The 14,994-nt window shown below is 32.5% G+C and overlaps 1 protein-coding gene across 1 annotated transcript in view; it reads right to left on the bottom strand.

Moving 5' to 3' along the window:
* Positions 1-14,994, bottom strand: part of LOC106459820 (dorsal-ventral patterning tolloid-like protein 1) — a gene marked incomplete at its 3' end in the record, with an annotated part of 22,220 nt that overhangs the window by 2,129 nt on the left and 5,097 nt on the right. The window contains exons 2-10 of the mRNA XM_022386364.1: positions 12,947-12,971; positions 11,770-12,021; positions 10,863-11,000; positions 9,177-9,422; positions 6,936-7,073; positions 5,357-5,600; positions 4,168-4,247; positions 2,358-2,594; positions 1,654-1,782 (exon numbers count right to left, since the gene is read on the bottom strand). Of these exons, the coding sequence (XP_022242072.1) occupies positions 1,654-1,782; positions 2,358-2,594; positions 4,168-4,247; positions 5,357-5,600; positions 6,936-7,073; positions 9,177-9,422; positions 10,863-11,000; positions 11,770-11,887 (1,330 nt within the window). The remainder of the gene's footprint in view (positions 1-1,653; positions 1,783-2,357; positions 2,595-4,167; positions 4,248-5,356; positions 5,601-6,935; positions 7,074-9,176; positions 9,423-10,862; positions 11,001-11,769; positions 12,022-12,946; positions 12,972-14,994) is intronic.

Genomic DNA, 14,994 nt, shown 5'->3' with positions numbered 1-14,994 from the left:
CTTAAATAATACAGAGATATTACTAACTTATAAAATGGTCCGTTCAAACATACTTCTTCCCTAGTTATGGTATTTTGGCACTTGTGTATAAAGTTAAAATCATAAATAATATTCAACGTTAAACTGATACACAATTAAAAACATTTTATTTAGGCCTATCTATGGCCTTCAAAAAGTTGACGACTCTACATGTTTCGACGTTACAATGTCATCCTCAGATAGGTCTAACTAAAATGTTTTTAATTGTGTACCAGTTTAACGTTGAATATTATTTATGATTTTAACTTTATACACAAGTGCCAAAATACCATAACTAATGAATGAATATTTGCTGTAAAATTCTTACCAATGTTATAAGTGTAGCTATCAGTTTGGCCGCCAATTTGGATTTAATTCCTTTAAATCGCATGCTGAATCCTTTTTTGGCCACACCTTTTTTTTTCACACCTAAGGTGTTTTTGATTAAATATCATGATTTTTTTGTCAATATAAACTAACAAACCACATCAAATAAGAATGTGACACTCGATAGTGACCAACACTAGCTTTAGGATAGCAACTCTATTATTCGGAACAGAACTATACTTTACAGAACTAACTACATTCTTTAAAATATATGGTGGTAGTTTTCCTCTCTAAAACAGTGTTAATAACTTCCATTATAGTAATGCCATGGAATTTAGATTAACAGTTACTTGTCATCACCCCATGCAATCGATGCAGCCGTATTAAACATCAATATTTATGCTAATTGCTTAAGCTAATATCATGTGACGCTAAACGCTCTTTAATTTTGCAAATTTGTTCTGAAATTGGCAATCAATAATCAATAATAACCGTCCACCCGTATGATTCTTTTGAAAACCTGAGATAGAAACTGCTAATCTAGTTTGCTTGGCCTAACTAATACTTATGTATCTGCATGTCCTTTCACGTTATATTTTTACTACTATAAGTCACTAGTCTTTATCCCAATGACAAAAAACTAAAAATGATCCACTTCTACTCTTAGGTGAAGCTGTAGTAAAAATATTAGACTGATAGCTCACGTGACTTTTTGCGTTGGCGTGCGCAAACATTCTCGTTAAATTTGAGCGGGTTTTGTTTAATAGCTTTGCACATGTGGCTTATATTTATACCAAATGAGACTCTTAATTGTAGATTGTAAAGATCTATCAGTGTACCAACTTTGAAAAAAAAATGCATAAAAGTTAAGTATGTTTTCTATTAATAGAATTTCCATACTTTTGGTACGAAGAAGAAAAATATAGGAAGAAACTTTGTGATGTTATATCTCGGGAATTTCTTAATAAATTACCTTACAATTTGGTATGTGAAGTAAGAATCCAGTAGAGTACATCCACTGAAAATATGTGATAGTTTGAATTACCACAGTCCGAGCTACAGAAGGTGGAAAATCGCTAAACTATCACTCCTGTTAATAACACAGCTTGTCCTGCAGGTTGTTTTTGTTGCTGCAAGACACACTACCGTGTGACTTGATTTCAGTCAGCCAAGCTTTTAATAGACATTATCATAGTTTACACACGAGGAAAGAAAAACATTCAACATGTCGTGAAGGGTAAACAGTGAAAATTGACAGAAAAGAAGATTATGGACACTAGAGGTCGCCCCTAAATTTTGAATCCTTACCATTTGGTACTGAACCACAGCTGCTTTTTCGTTGAACCACTGAAATCTCGAAGCCACGACCTGAACCGTAGTTGTCACTGTAGAACGTAAAGGTTGCTGAATCACTCCCAACAGGAAACTCCACTAACCCTAGATGGGCATCAAAGAATGATTTAGCAACCCAAAATCGAGAAATAGTGGTTATAAGTGTTTGAACATCTTAGAGTGTACTCAACATGTAAGTTTCATTTAAATTAGAATACTATGACGAAATTTATCTTAACTTTACCTCAATATTTCGTTCATACATATTTTCGTTCACGGCTAAATTAAAAAAGTTGAAAACAAAATTATAGCTATTGTTTGAATTGGTAACAAAATACTTTCATAAAGGTACATAATACTTTAGTTGTTGTTAATGGAAAAGTAAAAAAAAATACATAACGCAACTGAAGCAAAACAGCTAAACACAGGAACAGACAAAATATTATCTGTGGAATTTAAACAGGTCACTTAGTCCAAATATTAAATATGTTATTCAGTTCCAAACACATTACCAATAATTTTTGGCAGAGTAATTTGTATTGGTGTTGTCTCTCAAGTGTCGTCATTCTCAAAATTCCAAAACGATGTGGTCTATGGAAGAGAACTCCGACAGCAGACATTGTTTTTGCGTATTTATTTCAAAGTGTTATTTTATAAACTAGTGTTTCAACTTCACTTACTACTTCCAGAAATCATTCCGCAGAGACGAGTTCCGTCAGGAAGTTCCAGAAAGTCACGTGAACACTTGTCTCGCGAAAATTCGATGTCAAATTGATGAAAATCTAATTCCACAACACAAACGGATGAATCCGCTTTACGTAGTGTGTAAGTGCACCGCTGGTTGGCGCTGTAGTCGTTCGGGTAAGATGGCGAACTAAAAATTCCTATATATGATGCAATTTCCTGATTGCATTTACCTGAAAAACGGTTATTATAATTGAATTGAAATTAAAAATTAATTAAAATATGATCGATTGTTTTATGTATGTATTCCAAATATCACGTCTTATCAATACAATAGGACTTACTCTTGTTTTGATATAGATTTTCAGACTTCTCATCACACAGTATTATTCGAATTAATTTATCGGCAAGTCAATATGACTGACACAGCCGAATAAAAGACATACGTACACTAGTTCTTACTTCCATGTGAGGTTTAGATTACAGGAGAATTTCTGATATACTTAACACTTAATTAATGAAACATTAAAGTTGAGTCCAGTAGAGTTACAAACTTATCTTGAACCTAGGTAAATTACAAAACTTACTCTGTGTAAAAGAGATTTATATTCACTTAAATAAACATTCAAAAAATTAATATACAGACAATTAAACAGTTATAATCACTTTAGAAAACAAGCAAATATGTTTATTTAACATTCAGATAAATAATTTGTTTGTCATTAAACACAAAGCTACACAATAGGCTATAATGCTCTAACCACCGCAGGTATCGAAACTTAATGTTTTTCGTCATAAACCCTCAAACTAACCGCTGAACCACCAGAGGTCTAGGTTTATAAAGAAAATAATATGTGGTGACTGTAAAAGCCGAAGTGTTTGCGAGAAAATGTGGATTAATTTTTACTCGACATAAATCATACAAGATGATGCCAGAGTGAACAAATTTAGAAGTTTATTGTGATGATAAAACAGGATAAAATACAAATAACGTTAAGCCTGATTTTTAGATAGAAAGAAACCTCTAGGAATAAAACTATCAAATATTTTGGTTGGTAATAAATAAATGCTTAGTTAATAATCAGAGAAAGAAAACTTCACAGATAAACAATACACTTGGTGAAAGTGTTTACTCCTAGCTTAACTGTGCAGCAGACAAAACCAAACCTGTATTGTTTTTTCATAATTTCTAATTTTTTATTACAATAACTTCTAGGCATATTTTTAACATTAACAGTTCTCGTTTATTTGTTTGTTTCAACTTCTGCTTCTTCGTTTGGCTTTAGATACCCGTGGTGGGCATAGCACAGATAGTCCATTGTGTATCTTTGAGCTCAATTACAAACAAACCCATGGTTTTCAAATGACAGTTAGGGGTTCGTGTAATTTGGGCCCAACGTAAACACTCAACAGAGTACTTGAAATCATGTGAAAACAAAAAGAGAGACTCCAAAAAGTATGTAAACGAAAAAAAAAAACTCTCAACGGGTCAAAGTAACAAAATTGCCATAAAATAGCATTTTAACGTTCAACAGAAACTGCAAAAAAAAACAACAACATAAAAGTCTGAAACAATTCCTATTGTTTTCATAATGGTTACTTATTTTTGCACAAATAAATAATATATTACATCTCTTTTAAATTTGAGTGTAAAAAGAATATCAGGCTCATAGCAATTAATATGTTCCAAGCACACAAAAATTGAGCGGAAGACAACAAAACATAAAAGTATTAAATAGCTAAAGCCTAAATTTGAGTTTAGCTCGATGATTAAATAAATTCCTTCTTGTTTGTCTACAAACTTACCGGACGACGGAGATCCTCCACATGAATCAAGCATCTGATTGACATAAATCTCAAACCCTTTACCGGATCCGTATCCATCACTAACAAATTGAAGTGACACTGAATCCAGTCCTCGTGGAATGTTGATTATTTCTGCTTATAATTTGACATTTGTGGGATAAATCAAACGACATAAATACTCATGTCTCACTCAGTAAATAACAATGAACTAATCAGAAATAAATTGTCTCAAATTATGACAAAACAATAAAATAAAAACACTTTACAAGGTCTGTTTAGCGTGTGATCCTAGTTCATTTCGTTGAAATAAAAATTTTGTTTAATCTGTAAAGATTAGTAATTAAGTACTGAGACTTACAAATGGCTGTTTAAGAAAATCTCAAGAGATATAAATATATATAGTTTTTTTTTAATGATAACTAGACTTTCAGTTAGTTAACAATCCATTCAAATGATAACTCGTGAAGGTTTTAACTTTGGGGTGTATCTTAGTATAACTCTTATTTTCTGCTATTTTTCTTTTTTTATTTGTTTTTTCATTTACATTATTTTCACGACTTTAAAATGATCGAGAGTTTCTGTTTTCATGATTAGTTGAAATTAGACTTTAGCGCCATAAATTATAACAACTTTGAAGAAAAATAAATAAATAAATGACAAGAGTAACATGATTTTCATGTTCATTTAGCTTTGTTTTGTTTCTATCATTATAGTAAAATCTTTACAACCCAATATTTACCCAAAGAGAAAAACTTACAAATATTTGTAAAACCCAGTAAGTCGCGAAAACACGAAATATTCGAATAATGCTTTAAAGTCAATAAAATTAACTCCTTGTATTTTCTATCTTATTTAATACGGTTTGCAAAATGATTAGATTAGATTACAATTTTTTAAGAAAGGCCAATATAAAAACTGATTTAACAGTTTCATGGCTTAACGTTTCGGTAACATAGCAGCTTCGTTACAAAACTTGAACTAAGCCTAACGAACATATAAACTGCCAAACGCCTTCATATTTCTCAGTCAACTACAAATACGTAATGTACGAAACTATTATGACACACAAGGCTAAGTAATATATTTTTTTTAGTTTAGTGTATTTATCAGCTTTATTATTTCTTGACATTAATTATAAAATATAAAAACGATTGGTCAATGTCACGTTATGAAACAAAATATTAAAAACCCACTTTTTCCGTTATATGTACCACATATGCGAGTGAGATCAGGAAGCTCCAAATAGTCTTTATTACAGCGTCCGATACTGCTTTCTAAATCAAATTTGTTTATATCCAAGACGACAGAGCATATCGTAGGATCCGCACGTCGAATACTAAATATGCATTTTTCGTTAGGACCATAATCGTTAGGAAAGTCAGGAGATAATAATCTTCCACTTACTGTCACCACCTCAAGGTCGCAGCGCCTTCCTGCAATAAAAAAGTAAATAAATTATTGTATTACAAATTTATTTTTAGAATTAGGACGACGTTTCGATCACTGGTGCCATCATTCTCAAGTACATAAGTAGTGATCAAAACGCCGTACCTATTCTAAAAAGAAGTATTCCTTACTTTAAAGGTGTAATTTGTAATAAAATAATACTTAATCAGTAAGAAAACTCAAAATGAAAGTATTAAGAGTAAATTCATGTTTAACATCTATTATAATAATAATACTCAGTTTTGTCTGTCCTAAAAACGCGAGCGCACCTTACTATCTAAATGCACATGCGTGCGCTCTTTATTTCAATAGGTGTAAACAAAAAGTGGATGTAAATATATTTTACTACACATTTTGTACAACAAGATATTAAAAGCTTATCATAGTTTTTCAAAAGGTCTAACGCTAGGTCGTAGAATAACATTATAAGTTTGTTTATTTATTTTAAGTACGGTAAAGTTTAGCCCTTACTAAACTAAAGCAACAAACATACAGAAGTTACAGTGTTAATTTATCTTTTTTATCGAATATAGGCCGTATTAAATATAGGCTTACCTATTGTAGGCCTAAGACAAGTGGACTTGTAGATTTCGGTGTCTGCGATTAGAATTTATTTGTATTACTCTAGAAACCCTGTGTTTAAAGAATTACTGTTGCAATAAAGATATTAATTTGATCGAAAATATTTTTCGAGTCTCATCTAGTTAATTAATAATTTACTTTGAGTGCATTGTCAAGCTATTCACTTTTTAATTGACCACTAGATGGCATTACAGTCTAATATGCTTATTAGAATTGTTTGTTTGAAATTTAGCACAAAACTACACAATGGGCTATATGTATTCTACTCATCATGGGTATCGAAACCCGGTTTATAGCGTGTAATTCTGTAGACATACCGCTGTTCCACTGGGGGCTTATTAGAATTAAAATTACATTAAATATAAAAAATTACTTGTTTTTCTAGTAACTGAAGTCGCTTGTCATTCAATAAAATTTGATGTGTTGTTGATAAGCATTTTTAGGTAAGAATTTATATTAAATGCATAATTCTACATACACATAAACAACAAATGAACATACTGAAGCTTATTTTTAAAAACTCCAAATTTATTATTTTTCAGATTTTTTATGAAGTTCTATCATTACACACAAACACATACACACACTTGAGAATTTGGTTTATATTGCGTCTATCCTGTCAAATCTAACGTCATGTCATAATGTGAACATTTGAAAATAATAACACAATTCTGAAAAGCTCTCACTAGAAACCTTATTGTACATTTTACTTCTAAGAACATAACTAAAATAATACTTACTAGAGGGCGGTACAACTGCCAATCGGCAAGACTCCCGTAGTTGACGAACGACTATGTCGAAACCAGTTCCTGATCCATAGCTGTCACTAACAAATTTCATTATCAAAACGTTTTTATCGTGAGGAAAGTCAAATCTTTCTGTGAATAAAAATCAAAATTAAACATTTACTATTATAGGATAATAGTTTCTAATTTATATTGTACAATATATTTTGAAAGCATTTCAAAATTATCGATTTAAAACAAAATACTAATATTTAAAAATGAGACGGTCGAATTATAAAAGTATGGACAATTTTGTTAATATTTAGAATATAATGGTAATATATATATATATATAATTGTTATTATACTAGTATTTATTTACTTATTTGTGAGATTGCATGTAAACACGTTCTTTGACTACTTAATAATGTGCCTATTATTAAAAATGCCTACAGGTGGCGTTTAAACCTTTTTATATTGGTATAACCCTGGCGTCGTAAAGTCATGAGTTGCATCAGAATACAATATCAACAAAAACAAGTCCTTATAATTCTTCATTGTCAGAATTTTTAGTTAAAAATCCAACAAGTTCATTAAAACAACTTTATAAAGTGTTCCATACATAATCAACCATTTATGATATTCAAAATGGCTGACACTCTGTTTATAGTTCATTTTGAGAAATGTCTATACAGCATTACATACATCTTAACTCATTTGTTCTTTACTGAGCACGATTTCAATTATGTGTAAAAACTGAAAACATCAACGACGAATCTACATTACACGCGAATTATGATAACACCCTAATGACTAACGTCTGACTATTGTCACATGGATCCTCATGGATTTAGCAAACATGTTCGGTTTGTTTTTTTCTCATAAAAGTATTCACAGACCTTCATGGAGGGTTTCATCTGTTTTTCTTGATATTTAGACACTTGTTTTTACTAGTAAGGTTTGGTGTGGTAAATAATTGTCTTATTTACACTCAAAAGTAAAGAAACATATAAAAAATTTTAAATATTTTTTTATGAAGTTTTGTCTATCAAGGATTCTGCAGCAAAAGCTTGATGCGTTTACTGAAACATCTCTACATGTAAACCAGTTAGACACATAGACTGGCCGATTGTTCTGCGCTTTCCTTTTCTTATGTAAGCCGGGCGTGGCCTTGTGGTTAGCGTGCTCGGATTGTGCATCCGAAAGTTCGTTATTCGCAGCCCGTTGCTACAGCCCAATTTCGTTTAAAATCAAGTATATCAAATTCTAGCTCTACCCGACAAATGTGGAAATTAGCTCGAGGAATAATTGATACATATTGTTCCAAATGTGAGAATTAGCTCGAGGAATCATTGATACATATTGTTCCAAATGTGGGAATTAGCTCGAGGAATCATTGATACATATTGTTCCAAATGTGGGAATTAGCTCGAGGAATCATTGTTACATATTGTTCCAAATGTGGGAATTAGCTTATGTATCAATGATTCCTCGAGCTAATTCCCACATTTGGAACAATATGTATCAATTATTCCTCGTTGTTCCAAATGTGGAAATTAGCTCGAGGAATCATTGACACGTATTGATTTTTAATCCGTAAAGTCCAGAAAAATCAGGTGTTCTAATGTACTTTTGGGTCGTGTGCTCTATAAGAGAGATGTTCAACTCTATCATTCGATCAGACAAGGGTAGCCAAAGAATTTTCGATCAGTGCTGTTGACCAGCTCTCTTTCTTCTGACCTGTCAGTACAGAATGAGAGATGGCTATGTGTAGTTTTGCACGAACATCCTGAAACAAACTCTTGATTATTATTATCATTTTAGAATCCACCTGACGAGAACTCTGAAGATTTAAAAATAGCCCTTATGTAGCCTTGAATAAAGATTCTGAAACAAACTCTTTACTATTATTATTATTCTAAAGGCCATCTGGTGGCTTAGCGAGAAGCCTAAGGATAGCTTTACGATTTTTGAACAAACAATTATTTTTACAATGTATTTTAATATACCTCCATTCTAGTTCTTCTTTTCCATTCTTTCACAGCTTCTAAGTCATTTGCTGTTACAAAATAGGCTAAAATGCTTACTAAGATACTACACAGAATAGAATGGTCATCATGCGGAACATAAAACTGTTGTGTTGGTATGCAAGAGATGTCATTTCTGTTGGTGAATTTCGATATAAACTTAAACATAAACTTACAAACACCAAACCACTGTAGATCGGAAGTAGTAATTTGATGCATTTATTCTTACGTGTGTCTTTGTGTCTTCCATCACAGAGTCGAGATCTGTTCGGGAGCTCCAGAAAGTCTTTATCGCAACGACCCCAGCTTGGTTCCAGGTCAAATACTCGAAACTCGAGCTCCACCTGACAGATGTGAGAATCGGCACGATGAATGGAGAACACACATTCTTGGTTTGGCCCATAACGTCCAGGAAAACCGGGCGTTGTAATTCGGTCGATAAATCTGTCAATGTGCTGATCACAGTCGCGCCCTCCTGTGTTGATTATTAAAGATATGACTATAGAGGATTATTAAATGTATTATGAAATACCTAAAATCGCCTTATATTACATGAACACGTGGTCACGGAATGTTTTTGCATACAAGCTTAACATGTTTCTGGTTACGTCTATTAAGGCGAATGGATAAGAAAACACAACTGTTAACAGTTAGCTGAACAACTTCAGACACTCATTACTGGTGAAAGAATATAAAGACAAATCTATTTAAAAAAGTTATTAGATGAATAAAATATTGCCGAAAATAATAGGAAATAATCATCAATTCTATAATTCTAATAAACTAGGCTAGTAATGACTTAATTATAGTTTAGACGAATTATCATGCAAAAATCACGAATATTAGGCCTATTTGTTTTCAATTTTTCTTCAGTAACGTTTTGTTTCAGGGTTTTTAGAATGTTAAGAGTGTAAAAACAAAAAGTTGTGTATATATAATATCATTACTTGCTACTGCACTGATCCAGTTTTTAAAAAGTGTTTATTTCAGAGTCAATAATTTAGTTTTGCATGAACTTGTGTACAGAAAATAATAATACATTTAGAACACTTTCAGCTCAGACGTGGTAAATGGTAATATTGTAAGCTATGACTGTTAAGCCTCATTTTAAATTTGTAGCCTATTATATAAAGTCACGTTTCAAACTTCAACGTTAGTCGCTTGTTGTTTTGTCTACATCTGATTGACGTATACCTCTTTACTGTCATAGTAATTCTCCATTCTTGAAACTAGTGACATAAAAAAAAGCAGATAAATTACAATTACAAAACCAATAATTCGATTTTCTGAACGTAGGTCTTCGCCCCCTGACAAAATAAGGTTATCTTACAAAAGCACTCGGGTTATCGTTTTTTTTTTTTATTGTTTATATAAATAATAAGATTCATTAATACATCTATTGTTCCTTTTGAGGACGAACTATTCCTATATCTACAAAGAAAACAGTGTATGCAGACGGAACATATAAATTCTACTTTTCATACTGCAGATACTATCGGAAATAAGTTATTTAAAGAGGTAGGTTTTCACACGTCGTTTCTGTACAGCTAATCCGAAATAGAGAAAGAAAACAAACTATAGAGAGTGTCATTTAGGCTTTTGTTGACAAACCACTAGTTTACATGTTGTGATTGGGCCCGGCATGGTGGTTAGGACGCTCGACTCGCAATCTGAGGGTCGCGGGTTCGAATCCCCGTCACACCAAACATGCTCGCCCTTTCAGCCGTGGGGGTGTTATAATGTAACGATCAATCCCACTATTCGTTGGTAAAAAAAAGTAGCCCAAGAGTTGGCGGTGGGTGGTGATGACTAGCTGCCTTCCCTTTAATCTCTCACTGCTAAATTAGGGACGTCTAATGCAGATAGCCCTCGTGTAGCTTTGCGCGAAATTCAAAAACAAACAAACAATCCCCACCTAATGTTCTAATATCTTCGTCTGAACAAGAGTTTCGGATTTGTTTCAGTTGTATCATGAATCCTTTTCGGTGATTAACTCCATCGCTTTTAAACTGCAACGTCAAACTTCTCTTCCCTGGTAAAAACTTCAGTTTCTCTATTAAAAAATATATAAACGACGTTTCAGTTATTGTTGTTACATGTCATTTATTGTAATATTTGCTACATTAATGCGAAAATACAATTTCATGATATTTATCATTGCAAGTAAAAACAATTAACTCATGGTAAATTGTAATCTATGTTTCAAAAAACATTTTCAAATTTTCGTAAGGTCACAATTCTTGATTCTTCCATTTTTGTTCCAAAAAAAAAGAAGCTCTCTCTAAAGTATTTTGCATAAATGAATTAGCCTAATGTGTTTAATGATTAACCAACCACTTTAAAATAAGAATGTTGATATGCTTTTATTTTATTGTTGTTTTGACATAGATCACCTTTTCTTTCTTCTTTTTTTTTTTCTTTTACAAGTTCCTTGAGAGAATCATAAAATACTTACTCTAGGTCCCAGACAAAGTTCCTTGAGAGAATTATAAAATACTTACTTACGGTCCCAGACAAAGTTCCTTGAGAGAATTATAAAATACTTACTTACGGTCCCAGACAAAGTTCCTTGAGAAAATTATAAAATACTTACTCTCGGTCCCAGACAAAGTTCCTTGAGAGAATCATAAAATACTTACTCTAGGTCCCAGACAAAGTTCCTTGAGAGAATTATAAAATACTTACTCTCGGTCCCAGACAAAGTTCTTGAGAGAATTATAAAATACTTACTCTCGGTCCCAGACAAAGTTCCTTGAGAGAATCATAAAATACCTACTCTCGGTCCCAGACAAAGTTCCTTGAGAGAATTATAAAATACTTACTCTCGGTCCCAGACATTAAACTACCGCATATTTTCTGACCAGAAATCTCCACGTTCAGATCAAGATAATCTCCCCGACAACCAGTGGTCTCCTCCAAATCAAAATCAACAATTATCATGTCTACTGCACAGATGTCGTTACTGAAACGCTGGATGATGTAAGTACAAGATCGAAGATCATCATATTCCAAAGGGTAATTTGGTGTGGAAATCCACCCTTCCAATTTGTTGACAGTAACATCACAGTGTGTGACTTAAAGAAGAAAAAAAAAGGTATTATATATTTCAAAATGTTAACATATTATTATACATATTTATATTTACAGTTTCTGGTACTAAGCTAAACTTCTTGCAAATATGATTGGATAACACAAACTAAGTCTCGTTTGTGTATATTTTAATTTTATTCCAATCAAATTGTTTGAAATATGTTATTGGTCTCGTTTCGGAAACCTAAGTTATAATCAAGTTTATAACATATAATATAGGTGTAATATATATCGGATAAAATTGATAAAATTAAATATAATTAAACTGTTTTCGCTCTCGTAAGTAGTTATAAGTGACTTTTGTTTTATACTCTGTTTAATCACGACTAAAGAATAAAATGTTAATCTAAATAATACTAAAACATGTGAGTAATGTCTGCTTATTATTTTATGTATATACGTGTTATTACTATTATTTAATTAAGTCTCAGTTCTAACTGTTAGAATTTCTGTTCCCACTACTAATCTGAGAAATAATTCTGAGAGCTTATAACGCTAAATAATCGGGTTTCAATACCCGCGGTGGGCAGAGCACGGATAGCCCATAGTGTACATTTACCCTTAACATCAAATAAAACAAGCGAAACCAATGTTAACTCAGCTGCTGTATTATGTGCATTCAGTTGTGTGGACCAGCATGCATTTCACATAAGCCGCTGGTGTATCGTACAGAAACAAAGCTTGTAGTAAATGTAAATTTAATTACATTTTTTAATATTTCACGTTTGGTATGGTAAGTTTACTAATAGGTTATCAAGTACGTTTGTTGTTATTTTTTTCTTTCATATTTTGGAACAGTTGCGACATCTAGGTGTGAAAATGTTCCTCAACCCAAGATTCACACTGTAAAGAAAAAAAACAACCTTGAGTTCCTCGTTTGCAATGAAGAAAGAAAAGAACCGGACTAACCTGTTCTGGGATTCCTGAATTCATCCTGTAATACAAAACATGCAAAGTTGAGAAATAATACAAAAAGGAAGAGACTATAAAACTAATTAAAGGAAGAGACTATAAAACTAATTTAAGCTAATTAACCGTTTTTATTTATTGTTGCTAACATTTCCGGCCGGGCAATGATTTAAAGTTTTGTTGAATAAATGGATATTAATTGGTAGTTTCTTACAAAACTGTCAAGATTATTCTGTTATTCTTAAAATCTGGCCCCCTGGTGAGTCACTGGTAAGCTTGAGAGGTCTTAACTATAGAATTCTGGGTATTCTCTTTGCATTAAATGCAGCACAGACAGCCAACTCTGCAATTTTGAGCTAAATCAAATTAAAAAATCCGTAGGGAGTAATTTTTCGTGTAAATCATTTCTATTAAATGTTGTCTGAATTAAATTAAGTGGCGTCATCTGTATGAAGTATTTTAAAAAACAATAATAATGTTAATATCAAACCGGATATTATATTAGGGAGAAAAGGCCTAACTTTCATGACTTTGAATTAAGTTAACTGAAAGAAAGAGGCTGAACACAAAACTGTTTTGATCAACAATTTTTACTGGCAAACACGAATCAAAGTTGAAATTAAATACTGGCAAGTGTTTAGTGTGCTGTGAAGAACTGGGAGAGGGGGAGAAAACCCTTTAACAAGTCTCTCTCTGAACATTTCTGGTTTTAAGTTAAGCTAGAAAAAAACAAGTGGAAACTAAAACACAAAATAAATAGTCTTTAAATCTTTATATGTAACAGCTTAAAATCTAAATACTAATAAACTAGAAGTCTATCATAAATAAAAACTGTCACAACCTTTTGGAGTTGCAAAATTTGTCTGAAACAAAGAATCTCAAACAGTTTCACCAAAATCTGACTAGCATGAACAATGGAGTGCAAAATTTGTCTAAAACAAAGATTGTTTGTTTTGAAGTTAAGCACAAAGCTACACAATGGGCTATTTGTGCTCTGCCCACCACGGGTATCGAAACCCGGTTTATAGCGTTGTAAGTCCGCAGACATACTGCTGTGCCACTGAGGGGCCTAAAATAAAGAATCTCAAACAGTTTCACCAAAATCTGACTAGCATGAACAATGGAGTGCAAAATTTGTCTAAAACAAAGATTGTTTGTTTTGAAGTTAAGCACAAAGCTACACAATGGGCTATTTGTGCTCTGCCCACCACGGATATCGAAACCCGTTGTAAGTCCGCAGACATACCGCTGTGCCACTGAGGGGTCTAAAATAAAGAATCTCAAACAGTTTCACCAAAATCTGACTAGCATGAACAATGGGGTGAAAAATCTATTCAACGAAAAAAAAAAAAAACTCACTTAAACAAAGATCTCTCTAAAACAAACACGTGCCTAACGGCCATTCTCGTGTCACCAAGGTGGTATCAAGGCTTTATTATGAGAAAGTATTAATATTGCCAGTTGTAACATATTTCATGCTACAGTAATTTTTGCTTTGGGGGAACATCGTGATTCAATCAGACCCACTAATAACTAAAGTGAGAGAAACATGGTAGATCTCTTAACCCATGTTCTATAGTAAAACAAACACAAAGTATTGAGGGGACAGGAAACACGTGGTAACTCAGCATATCACAACAGAAAAAAATGTTATGGTGTGTTTTCTTAGTAAGGGTTAACTTAACTATCAGTATATCTTAAATCTTAAGATCGTTTAGAACCGAGTTTATGCTAAACTTCAATCAAAATATCTAAACTAGGGATTAATGACTCTCTTCAGATGTAAGAATGCTACTAGGGACACAATAAATACACAAGTTTTAACGGTAAAGAAATAAACTTGTGTACTTATGAATGATCGTACCAGTAATCTAAACGTCTTATCTGTTCTAAAAAATAATCTTCCTTACTGTAAAAGCTGCAACTTGTAATAAAATAATATTTAATCAGTCAGTAAAATCAAAACGAAACTCTTTACTTTCGATGACGAGGAACCCACTTTGAGACTAATAATGGCTGGAGACGGCTTGAATGGGTAATGAAGAAAA

This window comes from Limulus polyphemus, unplaced genomic scaffold (genome assembly GCF_000517525.1).
Source record: "Limulus polyphemus unplaced genomic scaffold, Limulus_polyphemus-2.1.2 Scaffold664, whole genome shotgun sequence".
Taxonomy (NCBI): Eukaryota; Metazoa; Arthropoda; class Merostomata; order Xiphosura; family Limulidae; genus Limulus; species Limulus polyphemus.
Note: the sequence above shows the minus strand (reverse complement) of the source record. Positions and strands in the feature narration are given on the sequence as shown.